General features: G+C 33.1%; 4 protein-coding genes across 10 annotated transcripts; 2 read left to right on the forward strand and 2 right to left on the reverse strand.

The window, feature by feature from the left end:
* Positions 1-1267: 1267 nt before the first annotated feature.
* LOC105779627 (OVARIAN TUMOR DOMAIN-containing deubiquitinating enzyme 9) lies at positions 1268-10307 on the reverse strand. The gene is made up of 14 exons (XM_012603463.2): positions 10170-10307; positions 9960-10000; positions 9717-9803; positions 9545-9599; positions 6014-6394; positions 5741-5928; positions 4930-5003; positions 3640-3694; positions 3376-3450; positions 3167-3240; positions 3027-3075; positions 2258-2342; positions 1691-1747; positions 1268-1516 (listed from the first exon to the last, which is right to left on the reverse strand). The coding sequence occupies exons 1-14, from the start codon at positions 10219-10221 to the stop codon at positions 1479-1481; spliced, it is 1311 nt and encodes a 436-aa protein (XP_012458917.1). The 5' UTR covers positions 10222-10307; the 3' UTR covers positions 1268-1478.
* LOC105779628 (protein WHAT'S THIS FACTOR 9, mitochondrial) lies at positions 9289-12471 on the reverse strand. Of its 5 annotated transcripts, none has more exons than XM_052629828.1 (3): positions 12262-12471; positions 9717-11746; positions 9289-9599 (listed from the first exon to the last, which is right to left on the reverse strand). In XM_052629828.1, the coding sequence occupies exon 2, from the start codon at positions 11566-11568 to the stop codon at positions 10303-10305; it is 1266 nt and encodes a 421-aa protein (XP_052485788.1). In that variant the 5' UTR covers positions 11569-11746; positions 12262-12471; the 3' UTR covers positions 9289-9599; positions 9717-10302. The 5 variants fall into 5 exon arrangements, with proteins under 5 accessions (XP_052485788.1, XP_052485790.1, XP_052485791.1 ...); XM_052629830.1 differs by having other exon boundaries at positions 9717-9803; positions 10170-12471; XM_052629831.1 differs by having other exon boundaries at positions 9717-10000; positions 10170-12471.
* A 3135-nt stretch (positions 12472-15606) lies between these two features.
* On the forward strand, positions 15607-17225 carry LOC105781022 (lysM domain receptor-like kinase 3). Its single transcript, XM_012605588.2, has one exon. It carries the CDS (start codon positions 15796-15798, stop codon positions 17062-17064), a length of 1269 nt encoding a protein of 422 aa, XP_012461042.1. The 5' UTR covers positions 15607-15795; the 3' UTR covers positions 17065-17225.
* A 1009-nt stretch (positions 17226-18234) lies between these two features.
* LOC105781021 (synaptotagmin-3) lies at positions 18235-21533 on the forward strand. Of its 3 annotated transcripts, none has more exons than XM_052629832.1 (12): positions 18235-18412; positions 18823-18927; positions 19001-19051; positions 19136-19259; positions 19356-19474; positions 19548-19649; positions 19748-19822; positions 19936-20012; positions 20090-20339; positions 20420-20797; positions 20946-21074; positions 21139-21533. In XM_052629832.1, exons 1-12 carry the CDS (start codon positions 18302-18304, stop codon positions 21265-21267), a joined length of 1650 nt encoding a protein of 549 aa, XP_052485792.1. In that variant the 5' UTR covers positions 18235-18301; the 3' UTR covers positions 21268-21533. The 3 variants fall into 3 exon arrangements, with proteins under 3 accessions (XP_052485792.1, XP_012461041.1, XP_052485794.1); XM_012605587.2 differs by having other exon boundaries at positions 18829-18927; XM_052629834.1 differs by lacking the exons at positions 18235-18412; positions 18823-18927; positions 19001-19051 and having other exon boundaries at positions 19748-19833; positions 21139-21532.
* Positions 21534-22584: the final 1051 nt, after the last annotated feature.

Here is a 22584-nt window from a genome sequence, read left to right on the forward strand (position 1 = left end):
ATCTATCATTTTTGTTCTTGTTTTGGTACCCTCCGGTTAATTATTAGTGCAATTTAAGCACTTGTTTAAATGGAGAATTGTATTTTGGCTTCTTCAAAATTCAAATAATTTAATATAAGCTCTTTTAATACAATTTTAATTTTGATTCTTTCAAATTTTAATAATTTTATCTCCCAACTTCCAACATATATTCTTGGCTTCATTTCTGTGGATATTATCTTTTAGTATATTATTTCAGTGATATTTGATATTTTCTCAAATATTTTTAATGTATAGCTCAGTGTTAATTCAAAATCAATATTAGTACAATATTTTTGGGAAATTTTCATCACCCCTTTTAAACATTTTCTATGACTAGAAGTTCAAGTTATATTTATTTATTTTTTGACAAATATTTGCACTTTCATGCGTACTTGTTTTTGGTTATGATAGTACTAGATTTGATCATGAGCTGACTCATTCATTTAAGTTTGTTTTTGGTTATGTTGGTACTAGACCTGATCATGAGCCGGATCACTCGTCTCAGTCTAAAGTCCCACTTGAAAAGTGGGAAGATTTAGACAAAATTATAGGTCCAAAAAATGGACTTACATAAAAATATAAGACTTGTTTTTTAAATGTGTTGGGTCTTAGGTAGGATATTTTGGTCTAAGTTTGGCCTAAAACAACTGTTTTGTTATTGTTTTGTTGCCATTTTGTCACTGTTTTATTGTTATTTTATTACTATTTTAAAAGCATTTTGTTGCTATTTTAAAGATTTATTTGTTAAGTCGCAATTATCTCAATGTTATTTAAATATAAATATTTTTTAATATATTTTTAATTTGTTGAGAAATATTTATTTTAGTGTATTTGATATATTAAATTTTTATAAAAAAATTAAAAAAGAAGCAATCCAGATGAGTTGGATTGGATTGGGGTTTAACATTTTTAATTTGGACCAAACTTGAATAAAAATGTTGACCCATTTTCTGGTAAGGCTAAGCAAAACCCAAATCTAAAAAATGCATCAACTCAGCCATTCTGGTTTTAGTTACTCTCTCTGTTTGTTCGTGTCATGTAGTGGTATAATGCATGGTATTGCCAGTGCTAAGCATTATCCGATAAAAATTTTAGCAACTTAAAAAAGAGCAACTAGAAAAGACTCTGTAGAAAAGGAAACGAAATCTAAGAAAAACAAACATGTTCATTAATCGAAGAAATTCTTTTTTTGCATTCCGTTGGTTTTAGGCTTCACAAACAATATTAGCAAATGGAAGATACAATGTAAGTGTCTTATAATCTTAATAATGTAGTTTATTTATTTAGTAAATTAGAAATAGTTTTATAAGTAAAATAAAAATGAATAGAAAATATCATTACGTACACTTATTTACACAAAAATGGAACTTGGAAAAAGCAACCCAAGAAAGACAGAGCAGCAGATGCTTGATGTTTTCTTTGAGCTCCTTGGAAAGTTAATGAAGTGCTAAACTTCTTCAAACCATCCACCATTTCTTCTTTTTCTTAGGCAGTTCTGGACAAAACACAACAACAGTTTCTTTAATCTAATCATTATCATGTTCTTGTCACATTCCAGTCCAGGTAACATAGGTAATGTCCATAACATAAAAGTACTGATCTGAAGATATATCTATCTGGCAACATAAAAAGCATTGGGAAAAGAAGAAACGAGTGTTGCTGTTTTTACCTCCTTCTGGATATATGGAATTGTAGTGCACCTCAGCCCAGAAACTCAAGAAAATAACTGCACAAATCACAAATCATAAACAAGCAACATGGAAGTAAGCATCAAGTACATAAAAACACTGGCATCCAGAACAGCCTATTAGACAAAGTATAGCACCAACTTAATCCCAATTCCAAGCAGTTCTTGGCTTTAACTACAATGCTTAAATAACTAAAGACACAAACATAGCAAATTGATTATCAATTTGGACCATGATATGACAAAATAAAATCTCAGCACAAGTATATCCACTCGTCAATAATTCAACAACCTAAACTGTTTCACAACCAGCAATGCGCACACATCCTTCTTTTACATATCTAAATTTTTCATTTTCTGTTTTATACCATAAAGTGTATACACAACAAGCATTGTAACTTCAGATTGACCTTGAAATCTAAAATCTAATTATATATTGGAACATCTCAGACACACGAATCATATCTGTCATGAAAAATTAATGCTACATCTCCAATATTAAATCAAAAAGGAAAAAAAGAAAGGATTAAAAACATTAAGGTATCTTACTTCGTTCAGACATTTGATAATGTGGAAGGATCTCAATGTAACATGTATCCTTGAATGAAGTTAGTACAAATATCTTCACCCCATACTGCAGTCAACAGCAAATTTACATTTCTCAAGTGGTCCATGTCAGAAAAAGCGAAAACACTAGCATTGGAAATGAAATGAAGTATCTTAATTTTTGAGTGCTGGAAACCATATAAATTTGCGACAATCACACATCTCTTCATAGCAACTTCTCAAGCATACCATGCATGATTCGACAAACTAATTCTCTTTACAATAAGTAAATGCTAAAGAAAATACAAACAGAAGTCCTAAATTATTATGCTATGAGACTTACCCAATATGATTAAGGTTTAAAATTTCAATGAATAGGAACCCATATTACACGATTTATTTTGCTGCATTACTTCAACCCACAAGTTTGCAGCCATTGTCATTTCTTTAGGCAAGCTTTACAAGATATTGCTTCACATAAATTTGCAAACTTAGAAAAACCACCAACTCATTGTAGTAACAAAGTTTGACAAAATAGGTATAGCTTCATGTTATACTTCTTTTAGAAGATAAGCATGAATAAAGAACTTAATGGCGAAGTTTCAAAAGAAAAAAAAAGTAATAAAATCAGTTTCATATATAACAGGAGTTTTAAGCCTTATGGTAGTACAAATTTATGGTCTACATTCAAATTCTAGCAACTCAACAGTCAGCTGGAAAAGAACTATGCTAACTCATGTTAGAAGTAAAAAGGTTTGGTAGTTGACCATACCCAATCAGCAGCTGCTTGCAATGTAAGATGATCCCCCCATTCACTGGTCCTGTATCATCAATGTAAATAAGTATATTAAGGATGAACGTGTTCTTAGAAAGTTTTTAGTGATAAAATAGTAAAGAAATAAATATTATTACTTGTTCATTTTCTTCAAGTAGTCACCATAAGCCATTGGAACATAACCCTCATACATCTCCGGATTTGATTTAAGCTAATGAAATCAACACATCATCAGAAAACAGAAGCACAAGACTAACAGATTAAACTATTAACTATGCTGTGAAAGGACTTAAGTTGACAAGATAAAATTGAACTTACAGAAGGAGAGGGAAAAAAGACAACCAACCTGGGAAACAACTTGCTGCCTCACAAACCTGTGGTGGTCTTGAGAACGGTAAAGTTGGTCTGACAAAGAGCGAAACTGGGACATATAAAATAAGGGAAACATGTAAGGTATTGACAAGAAGGGCTAATCAAAATTAGAAAGAGACGCTCTAGGGTTATAAAGTCAGTTAATAAGTCAATACTGAAGCATAACAACCTATTTAACACCCATGCATGTTAATATGCAATTTAATATATAGTTTATAGTGAATCAAGTAAAAACAACCTGACAGTTACCATCACCATGAACCTTATTCTCAACCAGACCATACAACAGCAACCTGAAAGATAAAATCATAAATTTAAAATTGAATATATGTGATAAAATCATAAATTGCATTCATGACTAAACCAACTGAACACTAAAGCATCTTTTTAAGAAAATGGAGAAGAAAAACAAATGGAAAAGGAAGTTTGTAGAGAAAGGGAACTGCATGGCAAAGGAACAAACATTTTACCAAAATGGATCCCAACACAAGAATTGAACTATCTTATAAAACTGTCAACAACCACTTGGCCTAGTGGCAAGATATCTGTGTTGTGTTATATGAGAGCTTTAATTCAACAAGTTTTCATTGTAAACAAAATATGCATGCTCAAATACACCTTACTACATTGAAAAAAAGGAATTAAGGACCCCTCCGAAAAGGAGAACTATCTACTAATATGGATCCAAACATTAGCAACCACATCATAGAAATGGGAAAATGTCAAATGTACCAATTAAATGGCACCAATTATCCTCTATCCACATCAAAATATATTTAAAAGATAACATTCTTTTCATTTTTCATTCCTTGATTTCCCACTACTGCAAGAATGAAACTTAGAGCAAGTGGATCTCATTCTAGTGAGTACAGTTTGGAGCTAAATGAACTCAGGTAACTAGATTGGTGAGATTTCTATTAAGGGACTTTGTTAGTTACTTTTCTTAAAACATACTGCAAAACAGAGTGAGGAACTAAACTTGATTCTTATTTTACAGCTGTTAATTTAGAATTTGCACTGTGATTTACTTGTAGCACTGCATAAATTTAAGGTATCATCCTTCTAAGGTATTGCTATCATTAAAGAAAAAAGCTTCTTTTAGGAATTTTATGGCTCTTGATCGGGAATACCAGAAAAATAAAAAAGGGGAGGGGGGGGGGGAGAGACTATAACATTCAAAGAGAAAGCAATGGGCAGATAAAACAAGAGAGATCATATTTTAACCAAGTAGTATCTAGTGATGCATAAGGTTCTAAATGAGTGATATTTAGTCTTCGATAGACCACGTAACAAGCATGAAACCAGCAGTACTACCCTAGTTGCTTGATATGCAAATGTGCTTCTATCAATGGTCAAGGGTTTTCTTCGAATTACTGATCCTGGGATTGCATCATATTCTGGAATGTTAATTCTCATAATATGAAAATTAAGATATGAAAGCAAAGCAACCCAAAAATAGTATTTTGCCTCAAAATCAAAAGAGAAACAGATGAAACAGACCAAGATAAAAGATAATGTCAAGCCAAACCTATCAAGCAGCCTTTGATGGTCTGATATCTCTTCATCAACCGATGGTATATCTCCATTAATTTTAGGTACATGCTACACAATCACAAAATTAGCAACGTCAATTCCAATTAAACTCACTAATAGGAAAAGGGTCAAGAATTCATATGCATGAAAGAATTTTTCCTTTTTAAATCAGTAGAAACAACTTAATGGTGAACCTTGAGACACTTCGAACAATCCTACCCTACTCAGCTCTAATGGTTGAAGTTTAAACGAAGAACATATAAACAATGAATCCATTTGAACAGTTATGAACATTAATCCTTCTGTTCCTGAAGACATTGTACACCGAACAAGTTTCATAACATTCATTAGAAATTTTCTAACCAAATGGAAAAAAAAATCATAATTATCCTTAAACTTAACTACATTTGGCTCTTATTTTTCAGTACATTGGAGGAAAAAAAAATGGTAATCTTGTAGCCTTCATTACTGATCTTAAAAATTGGATATACTTCCACAAAACATAAGGAATGAAGTCAGAACAGGCATTCTTTTATTGAAAGAAGAGCTTGTCTAAGATTGCAACTGATGCAGGATATCTTTTAATTACCATGAGTTATTCTTCAAATTTCATTCCTCAGGAAAGAGATCGAAAACACAAGGACTTCATCAAATTTATAATAAAATAAAATCAACTAACAATGAAAGAAAAAGAAATGTGATGAAATGATGCTTCCACCACACTGCAGAGGAACTTCAGTTAAAAAAAAAAAACCTTTGAAACCTAATAAACAAAGCAACTTTCCAGACTTGTACGTAGTACTTACAGGAATAGGAACCATGTCATTCAACCTCTTCTCTACTTCACCATCAAGAACAGATGACTCGTCGATTGTATCTATACGCAACATGTCTTCACCATGATAAAGGTTGTCTCCCATGCCATAATTACCACCTAGTTCACTTCTAAAATCATCTGAATCCCTTGTCCCATGATTAACTTCATCTTCACAATCTATACACAGTAGGCAACACTATTGCATTAAATAAAATCCCTATAATCAATTAGTCAATATGGCAACTTCAGAAGTTCACACTACCGGAACTATGTTGTCTTCCTTGAAGGCCAAACCAATCTTGGGAAAGAATAGAGTCTCGACTAGGATTAGTAAATCCAGATGCCTCTGCGGCAGCGACTCGTGAGAGTTCCTCTTGCAGGGCATGTGCAATAACAGCATCATTCTCTACATTTACACATTCAGGTTCGTAACAACCCTCTCTAATATGCACAGTTTGACTATTGAATTTTTCATACTGAGTAACACTACAACTGGCACCAGAATGGCTATATACACAAACTTGTATATCTTGGAGACCCCATTGAGCAACATCAGGATCTATATCACATGTAATCATTGGTAAAATTATAAAAGAATGTCGTCCACGTTTCTTCCTTAACTTGTTACTCCCCGAAAGAAATTCTAAGAAAAAGAACAAAAAAAAAGTAAATGAATCATAATTAGCACATGAATATCCCCCATCTCAGATTAGGCAAATATATAGACAAAATGCTAAAAGAAACTAACATAAAATTTTGAATGTAGGATAGAAGCACAAAAACTCTAATTCCAAACTACAAATTCTTAGAAAAGGTTTACGATTTTCCAAATATAATATTTATAAACAAAAATATTGCAAAAATTCTATAACATTCAAGATATGATTGTCATGATCAAGTTATAATGATCATATCCAGTAAAAAGCTTCTTATCTTTAGCAATTCCATCAATGAAAATTGATGCATACAGTGTATAAGTCGGTATCGGCCAAAACGAGAAAAAACAAAATGAAATTTTGATGGAACGTTACCGACTACCATGGTATACACTGAAATTTAGCTTCAATATTTAAGCGATGAAATGCCTTATCAACAATTTTGAGTGAATTTTTAGTGAAGATTTTATGTCTTCATTCCAACAATACTACCTCATTGACATCTAATTCAAGATTTTTATTGTAAATAGGAGATTGGAATTCAGGTTCCTTTTATTTTACACAATCTGGTGTTATATATACATACATCCTCCCATCTTTATCTTGTGGTAATGTTTTAGAAGTAACATGAGAAACCAATTCCACTTTATTTACTGGTATCCATCTCATCGATTTGATTCCTTACAATAGGAATTCCATAGAATTTATTTCCAGTAAGGAAAATTTTTCAGATATAGAGAAAATGAATTGAACAAAAACAAAAACAGAAAAATCCAATTATCTTTCATGGATAAGAGAAATAGAATCTTTAAAAGTTACCCAAAAAAAAAAAAAAAAAAGAAGCAAAACCTTACCTGATCTAAAAAATTACAGCAGCGAGCCAAGAATAGCAGAAGAGAATGATTTGATCTTTAACTTACTATTTTATAGTGATATTATAACAAATCAAATTTTAATTATCTTAAGAAATACTATTACTGATGCGGCTCAGTTTGAAAACTTCAAAAAAGTACAGCCTTGAAAGCTAAATACACCTAACATTAGCACCTGTTTGCCTAATATTTTTGACAAATGCCTAATTTGTCAACAAATTATAAATATTCTCCACCAAAATGAAAATAAATCACTCAAAATATGTAATAAAATATGAGTTTTTTTTTTTAAATTAATTTAATTTTGGAACCAAAATGAAATTAAGTTTTAATATTTGATGTACCATTTTATTTTTTCTAGTTTATTATTATTATTATTTATAAATATTTAAATTCACATGAAACAACATTAATTCTAATATTAAATATAAAAATTAAAACTAAAATTAAAAATAATTTAGTTAATATATATATCTTCGAATAAAAAAACTACTTATACCTTTTATATTTATATACTTTTATTGGGTTTTCCATTCATGTTAATTATGAGTTAGTTTAATGCAACACGTGGTTAAAGGATTAGACTATAAAAATAGTCACTTTTATTTGCCTTATATTACATTTTGGTCATTTAGGTTTGAAATGTTACGTTTTAGTCACTTACATTATCGTTTTGTTACGAAGTGGTCACTCTATTGTTAAGCTCCGTTATCTTCCTAACTGCGGTCCTACGTGGTAGTCCAAATGGGTTTTAAATGTTAACTTGGATGTCCTACATGACAGTCCAAATTAAATTTATTTAATTAAAAATCTATTTTTATCTCAGCAACTGAAGATCCAAGTTGGCACTTAAAACCCATTTGGATTGCCATGTAAGACTGCTGTTAGGGGTAATGAAGTTTAACGGTAAAGTGACCACTTTGTAACAAAACGATAACATAAGTGATTAAAACGTAACATTTCAAACATAAACGACTAAAATATAATCTGAGACAAATAAAAATGACTATTTTTAATTGTTTCCACTGTCTGATGACTTTGTCGAGAAATTGACATTCTTAAAGGAAGGAATTAAGCATGAATTGGAATGTTGAAAAAACTACATTCTCTGACGTATGCTTAGATATTTTAGGCATCCAAATCTTATCTTTCCACTGCAGATGATAAACAAATAATAAAAGGGAAAGTATTACAATCCCTAAATTTTTTATCTTTAATTTTATATTCAATAATTTTAATTAAAAATATAAAATTTTAATTAATTATAAAATAGTAACAACAAATAATAATATGATTGTCTTTCTATATAAAATTTAATTCAAAGAGCAAGTGAATATTTTTAAAACTATAGGAATCAAGTGTGTTTTTTACATTAAAACTGAAAAATGATAAGTGTCGTCTACTCAACCACCGAGTGTTGGACGCAATGGCAAAACCCAAAAAGAAAATAGGGCTTGAGCTTTGAAGACAACATCGTTAGAAATGATAGTCATAAACTCCGAATATGGACCATAAAACAAACATAAAAAGAATCAAAAATTGACTTGAATGATTTATTTTAATTTGACTTCACATATGTTCATTGGTTCCATTGTAGAAAAAAATGAAAGACCCGATGAATCAGAACACTGTCAAGAACACCAGACCAACCGGTCAGACCAGTTCAATCGGGAATGGGAGACTGGTCCAGTGTATACCATCGAACCAGTTGCAAACCAGTGAACAACTGATTAAACTGGTAAAAATTGGTTTTAAGTTTTTGCATGTATCTCCATACACGTTGGACATGGGCAACAAAGTACATAAGATTTTATATAAGAACCTAGAAGCTAGCTACTATTTTAGGGTGAATCACATACAAGCTACTCTAAAGCATCTAAAATTTTTAATTTAACTATGCAGAGTTTGATCTAAGCTTCCATCAAGGTCAAGGTAGATTCAGATTTTATGTAGCAGTTCAATGTTATAGCCAGTTGGCCCAGTTCAACCCTCATCACCAGTACACGATATTGCCAGAAAAAAAGTTTTAGAGTCCAACCCACCATACAGGCATATATATTATCAGCTTATATAATAGAAATAGCTTGAAACACCAATCCAACTTACACGATATTGCCAGAAAAAAAAAAGAAGCTTATATTATCAACCCTCATCACCAGTACACGATATTGCCAGAAAAAAAGTTTTAGAGTCCAACCCACCATACAGGCATATATATTATCAGCTTATATAATAGAAATAGCTTGAAACACCAATCCAACTTACCTATAAGTTTGTATATTGCCTTCTGTATGCACCTTTCAAGCTTATTAAACTGCTTCTGCATATAACATTGCAGATTCAAGTTTAGTTTCTAGGAAGCAACATTGACAAATTGATAACACACAATTTGATTCACAAATACAATAAATTGAAACCAAAGACTATTGCTTAGTACCTCATTGACTTTTGAAGACAGACATGCCGGTGCAACAGGGTTTTCAAATTCAAACTTTGGTAGTAATGTGTGAGCAACTTTAACCCTCTGAAATTGCCCATCATTCGATACATAATTTCAGCACAAAGTTGTGTTCGAGTGAAAAAGGTGACCAGGACAATTACACAAGTTAATGATAGAGAGTCTTAACAATCATTGTGTACTCATATTTTACTTGCAAACAAGTAAATTCAAAAATCTTACACGTTGGATCCAAGGGAAAAGACGGAAATGGTGTTGTCTCCCTTGTTTAACCAGAATGGTGTATTGTCAGCTATAATCTCTCAAGAATTATGTACACTAACTACTGCTTCTATTGAACAAAGATAAGTTGCATTGCATATTTCCTTTGGAAATTAAAGATTCTGGAATTGACTGAAATATTTTAAACCATTTATAAGTTTCAAAAAGTACCTCCACGATGAAAGGAATGCTCGAATGTGGCAACAAATCTAACACAAGCCATTCTTGACTGCTCTAGTTAGTGACAATGTCTAAAACAGATCCCCCCCTGCCCACTGACAAACTAGTGCATAAGCATTAAGCTTCAACAAAAGCTCTTTGATACTTCTTCTGCTTGAATATCTGTTCTGTCATCAGAATCTGCATCTATATCTGAACCCTTCTCCAACTTTTCATGCTTAATAAACCGATTGTTTATCCTTCTATTCTTCAAAATCCGATCGGATTCCTTTACCAACCTTATGTATTTCTTCCTCACAACCAGCATAGGATGTTTTTCTATGCTAGAGTTACCACAATATGCCTCCTTAAGAATTGCAGTACAAGTTTTGTTCTTAAAAGATAAATAAAACATATGAGGATGCCTTTCGAATGCTTTATGGACTTTCTGAGGTAATCCAAAATATTTCTTAAGACACAAAAGCTTCTTCCTTTCAGCTGAGTGCTCAACAAATAAACTCAACAACTCATGAAGCATCCCCACAACTCTCTTCTCGGCAAAATCACTATCCGGATCCAAATGCCAAAAATCCTCATAAGGTGAAACATACGGAAGTTTTTGAAATTCATTTAGCCAACTTTCAATCTTCCTCCTTAGCCTTAAACCCTTTGATGGAAAAAGTGGAAACTCAATTCCTTCCAACGTACCACCAAAATAAACCCCATTTTTCATTGCATTCCTTTGCATTATAGACAATAATTTTTCTCCATTACTCTCAACAGTCAATCCTTTCAACCCATCTTCCATATCCACAAACCTAAAAGACTCATCAAGAAGATCCCCTTTTGATTCATCCAAAAACCTTTCAGGCAACCCCAAATACCAAGCCATTCCTTTAATAATCTTCAAAGGCAAAACTTTATCTTTACTCATCAAAACAAACCTTCTCAACCTATCTTTCAAATCCTCCTTGCATTCCTCCAATACCCTTTTCTCCTCTCTATCAATCTCAGCAGCTTCAGAGGTCAACCTAAACCAAGGCAAATTGTGTTCACCTCTAAACTCCTCAAAAACTGAAGGGTATTGCCTTAGGAACCTAGCAACCCTAATGGAAATATCAAATTCCAAGCCTCTTTTTGAAACAGCAGAAATTGGGATACAACCATTGGGATAATTCACAATGAAGTTTTTGAGTTGAATAATCGGTTTAAGCTCAGCAGATTTATGGATGTGTAGTATGGAGTCAAAGAATGGATCTTTCTTCCATTTCATGTACACATTCACATAGTTGCTAATTTGGGTATATCTAAAAGGAGATTTCTGGTGATCGAAGAGGGAAAAGATTGAAATTTTGGAACAAAAAAATTGATTTCCAAAGTGGGTTGTAAAGTAGGAGTTGTGAAAAAACATGGGTTTAGTATTGTTGGGGGAGATTTATGAGGTTCTTACCATGTTACCAACTCATTGTTGTTGGGAGATGCAGAAGAAACAGCAGGATTGCAAAGTTGAGAGACCTCGGATGGAATCGCTACTGCAGACACCGCTGGTTATGTGGTTGCCACTTGCCAGCCTCACTGCTCACAGGCGTCTACGGTGTACGTATGGAAAAGAAATTTAATCAAAAGTGATGGGCCCAAGCCCCATACAAGAGAAAGGCCTAAAAAGACCAGAATACTACAATGAATGCAACACCCCAAAATCAGAGCCATCAACGGCCAACAATTGGATAAAGGAGAGGGACAAGATTCCACCCCCCAAGGAGGGGGAAACCAAGAGTCGCACCATTAAGGGGGGCAAACAGGGCTGCATATTTGTTCATATCACTTCAATTTTAACATTAAGTTCATTGAGTTGAAAGTTGGATCATTATACATGTTATGCATTACTAAACTATCACATTCAAAACTTTGATCTATTTCCTGTAATTTTAACCTCTTTTTTTGTTTTAATAATTCATTTTATGTAAATTTTAACTTGTTTGCATATTTTTCTCTTGTTTATGTTATTTTAGTGCTCCAAAGCTATGTTCCTGTCCTATTTTTAATAATCTAAATTTCATAACCTTGTGAATAGAGGTGTTAATGGGTGAAATCAGATATTAACCTGGAGGAAAAGGAGGAGGAGATAAGCTAGCTGCACCACCACCTGCGCAGCTGCTCAACCAGCCATGGTTTTAAAGAAGTTGATGAAGGAAAAAGTAAGATTCCTTACTGAAGATTACCGATCGCCCATGACTGTAGACATTTAGCATGTCCAAGTAATTTCATCCAGCCAATTTTGTTATGTTACTGGTTGATATGTCCTTTTTTCTTTTCTTTTCTTTTTGAGATTTTCATCTCATATATAGTTAATAAGGTCTCCATTAATGGTAAGTAGACCTGATGAATTTTAATAATTTATTTACTTTGGAATGGATTGAGAGGAGAATAGATGAATTTTAAAATGATGACTTGATCAAGTCGAATCCTCATAGAAGCCGACAAAACGCAGTTTTCTTAAATGAAAACATGAGCTGGAACTTCCTACAAACTGCAACTCTAATGCTCTTTATTTATTTATTTGCTACTTAAAAAACACTAATAAAGTAAATAAGCAGCCGTCAGCTCCCATGGCACATGATCAAAAAATCTTCAAACTCAATATTAAAAAAAACCATATTTTAATTATATATATATATAGTTGTTGTCTTAATCTTTCTCACCTCAGTCATAATCCACATGAGTTTGTCAAACATTATTATTGCTTTTCTTTCTCTTGGCGGCGGGGTTTCATTTATTACCTTAAAAAATATTAAATTATATAAAAGAAAGTTATTTTAATAAATTTTTAAAAAATTTACGAGAATAAAACGATTTTAGTAAGACACTTTTAATTAAAAGCATTTTTAAAGGAAATCTATAAATTTTTGTCATACTAAAACTAATCCATTTCCATAAAATTTTAAAATATGTTTTTTGATTATTTAATTTAAAAAATCGACATACATATTAAATAGGTTAGTGATCGACCTGATTAAGCAACAAGTAACAAAAATAGTGAAATAAATTGAGAAATTAAACACACAAATTTAACGTGAAAAAATCCTTCCAAAGAGGATAAAAATCACGGGCAAAGATAATTTTACTATAATTGCAAAAGAACGAAAAGTACAAAAGATAGAGATAAAACTAAATCCCAAACCCTGAAAATAAAGCACCATCAAAACGTAATTGTAAAAAAGCCTATTTATAGGCTAAATTTATATGTCAAATACTAATAAAATAATCTAAACTAATCAGTGTTTGATTGAAACAAATAAACAGAGTTTAACTAGAATATTATTTCTCAAATTTAACTGAAATAGGAGTCATACTTAACAAAATATAATTAAGAAATTAAAATAAAGGTTTTTATTAATCTTCTGTTTTGTCTTTATAAACTGGTCTCTCAGCTAAGGGGCTCATGTCATAGTCCCACTTCCTTTTTGAGCTTCCAAATCTATATTTTATTATCATTTTTTTAGGTGTTTATTATAGAAATAAAATCTTTTCTAGTACCTCAAAAATATTGAATTTTCCCTCAAAATTTTAGATTCAGGTTTAACTCGACTTGAAAAATGAATTTATAATTCTGTTCAAGTCTGACTCAGTTTAAAAATGGTAAACTCGAACTTGACTCGATCTGTCCGTATTAATTTTTTTAGATTATTATTTTATAAAAATAAAATTTAAAAATATAACGTGTTAAATACACTAAAAGCATTAAAATAAATATTTTACATCAAATTGAAAATACATTAAAAATAAATCTTTATACTTAAATAACATGGAGATAATTACAACTTAACAAAACGTCTCTAAAATAGTAGCAAAATTAACAATAAAACAAAAGTTATACAATATTCAAACAATAACAAAAAAAAATAGTAGCAATATAATAGCGAAATGATAGCAAAACAACAGTGAAATGGCAGCAAAACAATTGATTCGGGCCAAACCTTATTTTATGTCCAAACTCGTTTTTTAAGCATATATCTTTACTTAAATCCTCTCACTTTTCAAACAAGTCTTTGGACCTGAACGAGTGACTTAACCCATTTTTCCAAGCTCATTTTTCAAGCCTATATGTTTAATTTTGTAGTAGATATTTGAGTTTGTTAAGTATTTGTTTTATTATTATTATTTTGTGATTTACAAGAGGATGACAAAGTTCTAACAACAACACGAGTAGTAAATTTAAACATATTACTTAAATGTTTAATTCGGTAAATTTAATGTTTGATTGAAATATTTAGTTTTATTCATTTGAAGTTATATCGATTCAATTATAAGAGATATATATATATATATATAATATTTAATTTCTTAAATGTTTTAGTATTTTTTAAATAATAAACAAAAATTTCAAAGTCTCACAAAATCAAAATTTATTCTTTGAATTTGATTGTATCTAGACCTGATTATGGGCCGGGTCATTCGTTTAGGCCTAAAAGCTTGTTTGAAAAGTGAAAGGATTTTGGTAAAAATATAGGTCTGAAAAATGGACTTGGACAAAAGATAAGACCCGTTTTCTAAACGAGTCAAGCCTCAGACATAATATTTTTGGCTCGGATTCAGGCCGAATCACATGCCTATATTATTTTTTTGTGTATTTTCAATTTGTTGGAAACATTTATTTTAATATTTTTAGTGTATTTGATAAAATTTATTTTTACATAAAAAATAATCTAAAAAAATAATTGCAATCGGATCAAGTCAAGCTCGGGTTTAGTATATTTAATATGGGTCGATTTTGAGTAAAATTTTAATCCAAATTTTCGAACTAGGCCTAAAAAATGAGCCTAAAAATTGGATCAATTTTGTACTAGGTGTTTGAGTTTGTTAAGTATTTGTTCTATTACAAAGTCCAAACAGCGATGTAACTAGCGCGACTCAAACTCAGACCACACCCATAAATCAACATACGGGGTTTAAGTATTTATTTTATTAATCACTTAAACTCAAATAGATTTCATTGAAACAAACATTTATTTTATGTTGATAAATTTATTATTAATTTTAAATGGTACCAAAAAATTATTAAATTTAAATAAATTTATCTTTGGCCGATCAAGATTTTTAAGGCATTGGAAATGAAATTTTAGACCGAAATATTTTTCCCAATTAAACCTTGTAATGGTATTATAAAAATACATATATTATAGAGTAAAAATAAAAATAAACATACTATAAATATTATAATATAATTATATAAGCCTTATTATCATAAATATATTTTTAATTAATTTATTATTAAAGATAATACAAATTTAATATTAAATATAATTATTTATCTAGGTAAAAAGAAAACCCTGACCCCAGCGTATCAATCAGGCAGTCAAACATCGAAATTCCAATTTTAGCCTTGAATCTAATTTGACAAAGACAACACTGCAAGTAATTCTTGTAAATGCCAAACATGAGAAGGAAACAAAGGTTTCAAAGTCTCTGCTTCCATTTTCTTCCTTAGAAAATCACATCTTTTCACCCCTCCAAACTACCACCACCACTTCCTCCGCCATTACCACCACCTTAACCACCCTGAAGAACCAATCACACCTTAAAACCCTCTAAAATTTCCCCCAAGGAAAAAATTGTCATTTCGTTTTCCATCTTCCTAATGTGTAGATCAAGAAAAAGCACAGATGCAATCCAACCAACATCTTCAAATTCAAAAAGACGGTCTTTTTCACCATCTTTTCAAACACCCAAATCCTTGAAACCCGCATCCTCTTTTTCTGATCCATCACCTTCCACCACTTCCACAACCAACGACTTAGCTTCCTCCTCCAGCAATTTTTACTTCAACTCTTCAAGCTACTCCCTTTCAACCCAAACCTCCAACACCCTCTCATTTTTAAGAGCTTCTCTCCCTGAAAACCCCCATATCTACGACTTCTCCCTCATCTCTTCAGCCACCACCAACTTCCTCTCCAAGCGCTTCTCTTCTTCTTCCTCGTCATCTTCATGGCTTTGTCACCTTCATGGTAAACAAGTTGTCGTTTTTCGAAGAAAATTGAGGCGTTCCATTGAGTTAGATGACTTGGTTCACAAGTTATCGGTCATTTGTAGGAGTCACCATAGTAGTTTGATCAAGCTTTTGGGTGCTTCCCTGTCTGGGAATTTTGTTTATCTCGTGTATGAATATGTTAAAGGGACTAACCTAGGCGATTGTTTGAGGAACCCCAAGAACCCAAGTTTCACGCCACTTTCTTCTTGGATTTCCCGTATGCAAATTGCTATTGATATTGCTCATGGCTTGGATTATATTCACCATTGTTCAGGTCTGGAAACTAGCTTCACCCATAACCATATAAAGGTCACAAGTATTATAGTCGCTGAAGATTCTTTAACAGCCAAAATTTGTCATTTTGGCACTGCTGAGATATGTGGGGAAGTGAGCAAAGAAGAAGGATCAAGAAGCCTTGGGAGAACAGACAGTAAAGTTATGAAAATTGAAGGAACAAGAGGGTATATGGCACCTGAGCTCCAATTCAATGGTTTGGTGACACAAAAATGTGATGTTTATGCATTTGGGGTAGTGGTTTTGGAGCTGTTGAGTGGAGAGGAAGCCTTGAAGTTTATGTTTGATGAAGGGGATGGAGGGTACAAGAGAGTGAGTGTGATAGATACAGCAAGGGAGGCAGCGGCGGGAGGCAGTGGAGGGGTGAGGAGGTGGGTGGATAGGAGGTTGAAAGACTCATTTCCGGTGGAAGTGGCGGAGAAGATGGTGTTGGTGGCATTGGAATGCTTGGAGGAAGATCCAGAAAGAAGGCCTGAAATGAAGAAAGTTGTAGGGAAGGTATCAAAGTTGTATTTGGAGTCAAAGAATTGGGCTGACAACATTGGTTTGCCTACTGATATCTCAGTCTCAATGGCTCCAAGGTAAAAACCATAAATAATTTGGTTGCAGGTTTTGGTTATTTGTAAGAACAACAAAATTTTTGAGAGCCTGTAATTTTTATATTTTTTTGCTTTCTTATACTAACAATTCATGATTCTTTTAAACAAGTAGAGGTAAATGTAGATATTTGTACATGTTGTGGATGATACAGAGTTAGGTAAATGTATGGAGATATATATACACACACAAACACTCTTTCTGGCACAGATTTTGGTATGGATTTGTTTTCAAGTTAAAGTTGCTGAAGTCTTGTACAGATATAAATTAATCTGCTGAGCATACAGTTAATTAGTTGCATTCGAGGGTATTTTAATCTTTTTATTTTAACAAAAATCAATAAAAATAAGCATATGATGCCTTTCATTCTTCACAAGCAGCAGCTAATTTAGGACTCCATTTACTAGCCTCGCGGATAATTTCATTACCCTAGCGGGCAAGGTCACGTCTCTCATTACGAGCTTGTAAACATGTTTCTAAAGCTATTCGATTAGCTACGGCACCCGGTGCATTTCCCCAAGGGTGTCTTAAAGTTCCTCCACAGAATTGTAGGACGGAATCATCTCCAAAAATCTTGGTCAAAGCAGGCATATGCCAAACGTGAATACCCCTTGAAGCTACGAACAAAACGCCACGACTTCGATCTTTTTCAATAAAATCATCACGTAGTAAATCAATAAAGCCCAAAGCTATGCCCATTTCTACTTCCAAGTTTACTTACTATTGTGAGATTTAGGGTCTTATTATTATTATTTTAATTTGATTTTTTTATAATTTTTGTTGAGAGAGATCAATTTGTTCATTTTTAAGATTAACAAAAACTAAAAGATATTTACATCAATCAACTCGACTCGAACTAAAAACTTAAATTACCTATTTAAATTATCTCAAAAATCAAATAATTTAAATTTTAAATTTTAAATTTTTTAAATTATTTTTAATTCGAATTTTGGTGAGATATATATTATAAGACTAAATTAGCTAAAAAAGAGTTACGTTGTCATGGAATAAATACTTACCATAAGAATCAGTGATGCGCTACATTTTGAAGATGGCCCAACACCAATCCCCATACCCAACACTGCCTTTTAACAGAATATAACTGAATTTCAAACAAAATTCCCACATTCTAAATCAATTATTTTGGTTCCTTCTGTCTCTAAAATCAACCCTGATTCTGTTTTTTTGATTATATAAAAAAAACAGAAAATAAATAAAGGGGAAAATGGCATTTTTGAGTACTTTGACGGGAATTATTGGTTTTGGAATGGGAGTTCCATTTGGACTCTTGCTTGGATTCTATTTCTTCATTTACTCTAAACCCAAAATTGTTCAGGTAAACACAGAATTTACCCTCACTTTCAATTTTTTTTTATTTAGATTTGAATCTGGATTTTTGTTGCTCTAATTATTTTCACTTTGTCTGTCATGTCAAAGTTCAACCCTTTTCCCTGTTTGGATTTCATCTGGGTATTTGTTTCTTTCCTTCATTTTGTTCTATAATGCTTTTGCTATTACTGGTTTAGAGATAAGAATGTATCAAAGCTTGGTTGTATTTTATTGATTTCTTCAAAGCCTTAACAAAAGTGGGGGAGGGGGCGGGGGGTTCTGTTTAATAACTGCTAAATTATAATTACTTTTCCAATATGGATTCTTTTTTTTTTTACTGTAATTTCAACTTAGAGAATTTTTTTAGGATAGAAAAGCTTGAGATTTGATGTTATCATGCAGCTAAAGCATGCTTAGTTACAGGAACCGATCACAAGGCGGGTGAGTCAGCTAGACAACACAGCTTTGCTTAATCTTCTTCATGATATTCCATTATGGGTAAAATGCCCTGATTATGAGAGAGTAAGTCATTCAATTTGTATACCCGTCAATCCTAACATAATATGGGATTATGATTATTTTTGGGTTGATGCAGGTAGATTGGCTGAACAAGATCATTGCTGACATGTGGCCATACCTTAATAAGGTTGTTTGATGAGTTTAAACAGTTTGAGATTATTCAATTTCGATTTTTTATGTTATCAAGGTGGAGTTTAATTTTAATCTACAGGCAATTTGTGCTTCAATAAGAAGCATGACAGAACCCATGTTTGCAGAGTATGTTGGGATGTTTCAGATTAAAACCATTGCCTTCGAAAATTTAAGCCTCGGAACAATTCCTCCTGATATTTATGGTATGCTCCTATAGATTTCAAACAATCAATACTCTTACATTTATGTTGGAATATACACATGAAAATTGAAATTCGTATAATTTCACCAATTTGCAGGTTTTAAAATCTGTGAAACTAATGAGAACGAACTAGTTCTTGAACCAGCAGTTAGATGGGCTGGCAATCCAAATATAGTTTTGGTGGTCAAAGTGTTGACTTTCCGAATCACAATTCAGGCAAGTCGAACCCATGTATGACATCAATATCATTTATCATTGAAAGCTTTGATTATTTATTTATTGTTCACAGGTTGTAGATATGCAAATACTTGTGGCCCCAAGGGTAACTTTGAAACCTCTTGTTCCAACCATACCATGTTTTGCAAATGTTTCAGTCTCTCTGCTGAAAAGAGTTAGTATTTCCAAACATTCATAGGTTTTAAACCCTAAACCCTGAACGTTAAACTGAAATACCGCGTTGTGTTGATGGTGTTTATCGTCTTCTTGCAGCCCGAGATCGACTTCGGATTGAATGTTCTTGGAGGGGATCTTATGTCCATACCCGGAGTTTATCATATTATCCAGGTGCTGTACCGGTAATTTCGATATACAAGTAGATTTGACAATGTTTGAGGTTTATTATGGAGCTGATGTTTTTGTCCAAGGAGATGTCAACTAATTGTTTTAATTGCTTGCAGAGAACAATTAAAATGCAAATCGCAAGCCTTTATCTTTGGCCACAATCGTTAGAGATACCTATCCTTGATCCTTCAACGTAAGTATATTTTGCCAGTATTATAGATAAAAAGAAAATGGAAGTGCTTAAGAGTAGTATATTTTGATGTTTCCTAGAGTGGCTATAAATAAGCCAGTGGGAATACTACACGTGAAGGTAGTACGAGCACATAAGCTCTTAAAGATGGACTTCCTGGGAACATCGGATCCTTATGTGAAATTAAATCTAACTGGAGAGAGTTTGCCAGCCAAGAAAACATCCATCAAGAAGAGGAATTTGAATCCCGTATGGAATGAGAAGTTCAAGCTGGTGGTAAAGGACCCCGAGTCTCAAGTTCTTCAATTGGAAGTCTTCGACTGGGACAAGGTTTCTTTATCCTTTTTGGAATTGGATGGAGTTTTCAATTAGTTGATGACAGAACAGAAATGAGATGTTTGTGAGTGCAGGTGGGTACTCATGATCGGCTGGGAATGCAGTTCGTGCCATTGAAACTACTTACAGCCAATGAGACCAAGGAATTTAAGCTGGATTTGCTGAAGCACACATTCATTGCAGATCCTTATGATAAGAAGCCACGAGGGAATATCGTGATCGAGTTGACGTATGCGCCGTTCCGAGAGGAAAGCATTAAAGTAGATGGTATAGGTGATGTACTTTCCAGAAAGGAAAGCAGTCTCGACAGACCATCTTTGAATAGTAGTGAGGTGTTAAGTGGAGCAGGTTTGCTTTCGGTTACGGTTCAAGGAGCCGAGGATGTTGAAGGTCTACGCCACAATAATCCCTATGCTGTCATCCGATTCCGAGGCGACAAAAAGAAGACTAAGGTGCATTTCTTTCGTCTTTCTTTACTTGTGTTTTTATATAGGTAAGTAGGTTTGTCATGGTGGATATATATTCATTTTGATTAGTGAACACACACACAGAGTTATGTATAATTCAATCATTTCTGAGGTGGTGAATGAATGGTTTCAGAAAATCAAGAAAACACGGCACCCGCTGTGGAATGAAGAGTTCCAATTTATGCTGGAGGAGCCTCCTTTAAATGACACCATTCGTATCCAAGTTATGAGCAGACGAAAAGGCATTGGTTTCCATTCCAAGGTACACTTCATTCTCCATCCATTTTGCAAACATATATAATCTATTTGCATGTTTGTGTTTGTAGGAATGCCTGGGGAAACTGGATATCAATCTCACAGACGTGGTCCATAACGGCCGAATCAACACCAAATACCATCTCTTGAATTCCAAGAACGGGAAGATACATGTTGACATCAAATGGACGATTGTTTAAGCATTTGGGATCTGTCGGATTGTCTTTTAACCTACACTCCACTTTCTTGCATCAACATGCAAACATTGCTACCATGTCTCAAAACACAGGGTATTAAAGACTCAATGGACACAAAAACACCAACTCAAAATTATACACAAGACAATATTACTTTAGTGAACACCAACATCAAATTGAATTTTGTTAGGAATGAGAATAGTAGGCAAAAATCGGACGTCAAAGATTAATCCATTTATTTTATTGGGATTCCGGTATTGGATTTTTTAGACATAAGATGACTCATCTATGAATAATTATACATTCAATTTTGATACAGATGATGTTAGACTATTTATACTATTATTTAAACTTTTATTTGGTATCATAAGTTAATCGAGTATCAACTCAGTTAGCGAAATTAGTTTAACGACTTTAGTGTCATTTCGTATTTGAAATGAACTTTGGCATCTCCTTACGAATCAGACTAGAAGAGGACCGATCTTAGATCTGGTTGACTATGATATTGCAGCTCTAGTGGAGTTCTGGGAACACTGTCTCGTGGGGTTCATGCTAGATAGTCGATGGTTCTCCATCCATAGACTCCAAGAAAAAATCAATACGGGCTGGAGACTGAGAAACAGGATCACAGTCATGGGAAAGGTTGGAGAACTGTTTGTAGTGACACTTTGATGATCCAATGAACAGAGATTATTTATTTGCTGAAAACCCATGAACCTTTGATGGAGCTTTTTTTGTTTTCAACCAATGGAGGCCTGGTATGGTGCTCAGAAATCTCCAGCTTCTTAGTGCTCCCATTTGGGTGCAAATATGGGGTTTACCCTTAGAATACATAACCCCATATATTGCATTGAATATAGGAGCTTTGGTTGGTAATATTCTGCAAGTTGATTGGAATGGGATAGTGCCCATGAATATCCGGTATTTAAGAGTGAAGGTGGCGTTCGACCCATAGAGTCATTTAATGGAGGGATACTTCGTTAGAGTGAATAATAGACGCCGAATCTGGGTTGACTGTAGATATGAAACACTTTATAAGTTTTGCAGGAATCGTGGTCGAATAGGGCACACGTTCCCAAACTGCACAATGGACAATACGAAGGCTTGAACGAACAGATGGATAGGACTGGTAAAAGGTACAACGTTGGCATAAGCATGGACCTAGAGGGGGTTCACTTCATTAACAAGATACGTGCCTATGAGAGAAGACCAGAGAAAAGAAACACAGTTGTTCAATTCTTTAACCAGGAAGATGATTGGGATCAAGCATTTATTCCAGTCATGGAGGAACCAATCCAGGTGATGTATGGTGATCCTGAT

This window comes from Gossypium raimondii, chromosome 4, assembly GCF_025698545.1.
Source record: "Gossypium raimondii isolate GPD5lz chromosome 4, ASM2569854v1, whole genome shotgun sequence".
Lineage (NCBI taxonomy): Eukaryota > Viridiplantae > Streptophyta > Magnoliopsida > Malvales > Malvaceae > Gossypium > Gossypium raimondii.

What these genes read in the sequence shown, in the direction of transcription:
- LOC105781022 (XM_012605588.2), top strand. Translation starts at nt 15,796, where the DNA reads ATGTGTAGATCAAGAAAAAGCACAGATGCAATCCAACCAACATCTTCA.
- LOC105779628 (XM_052629828.1), bottom strand. Translation starts at nt 11,568, where the DNA reads ATGTTTTTTCACAACTCCTACTTTACAACCCACTTTGGAAATCAATTT.
- LOC105781021 (XM_052629832.1), top strand. Translation starts at nt 18,302, where the DNA reads ATGGCATTTTTGAGTACTTTGACGGGAATTATTGGTTTTGGAATGGGA. An exon ending in AATTCCTCCTGATATTTATG is followed by an intron (nt 19,260 to 19,355) that starts GTATGCTCCTAT and finishes ACCAATTTGCAG; the next exon opens with GTTTTAAAATCTGTGAAACT. An exon ending in CCTATCCTTGATCCTTCAAC is followed by an intron (nt 20,013 to 20,089) that starts GTAAGTATATTT and finishes GATGTTTCCTAG; the next exon opens with AGTGGCTATAAATAAGCCAG.
- LOC105779627 (XM_012603463.2), bottom strand. Translation starts at nt 10,221, where the DNA reads ATGGCTTGTGTTAGATTTGTTGCCACATTCGAGCATTCCTTTCATCGT. An exon ending in TACTTGAAGAAAATGAACAA is followed by an intron (nt 3,076 to 3,166) that starts GTAATAATATTT and finishes TTGATGATACAG; the next exon opens with GACCAGTGAATGGGGGGATC. An exon ending in TTCCATATATCCAGAAGGAG is followed by an intron (nt 1,517 to 1,690) that starts GTAAAAACAGCA and finishes TGTTTTGTCCAG; the next exon opens with AACTGCCTAAGAAAAAGAAG.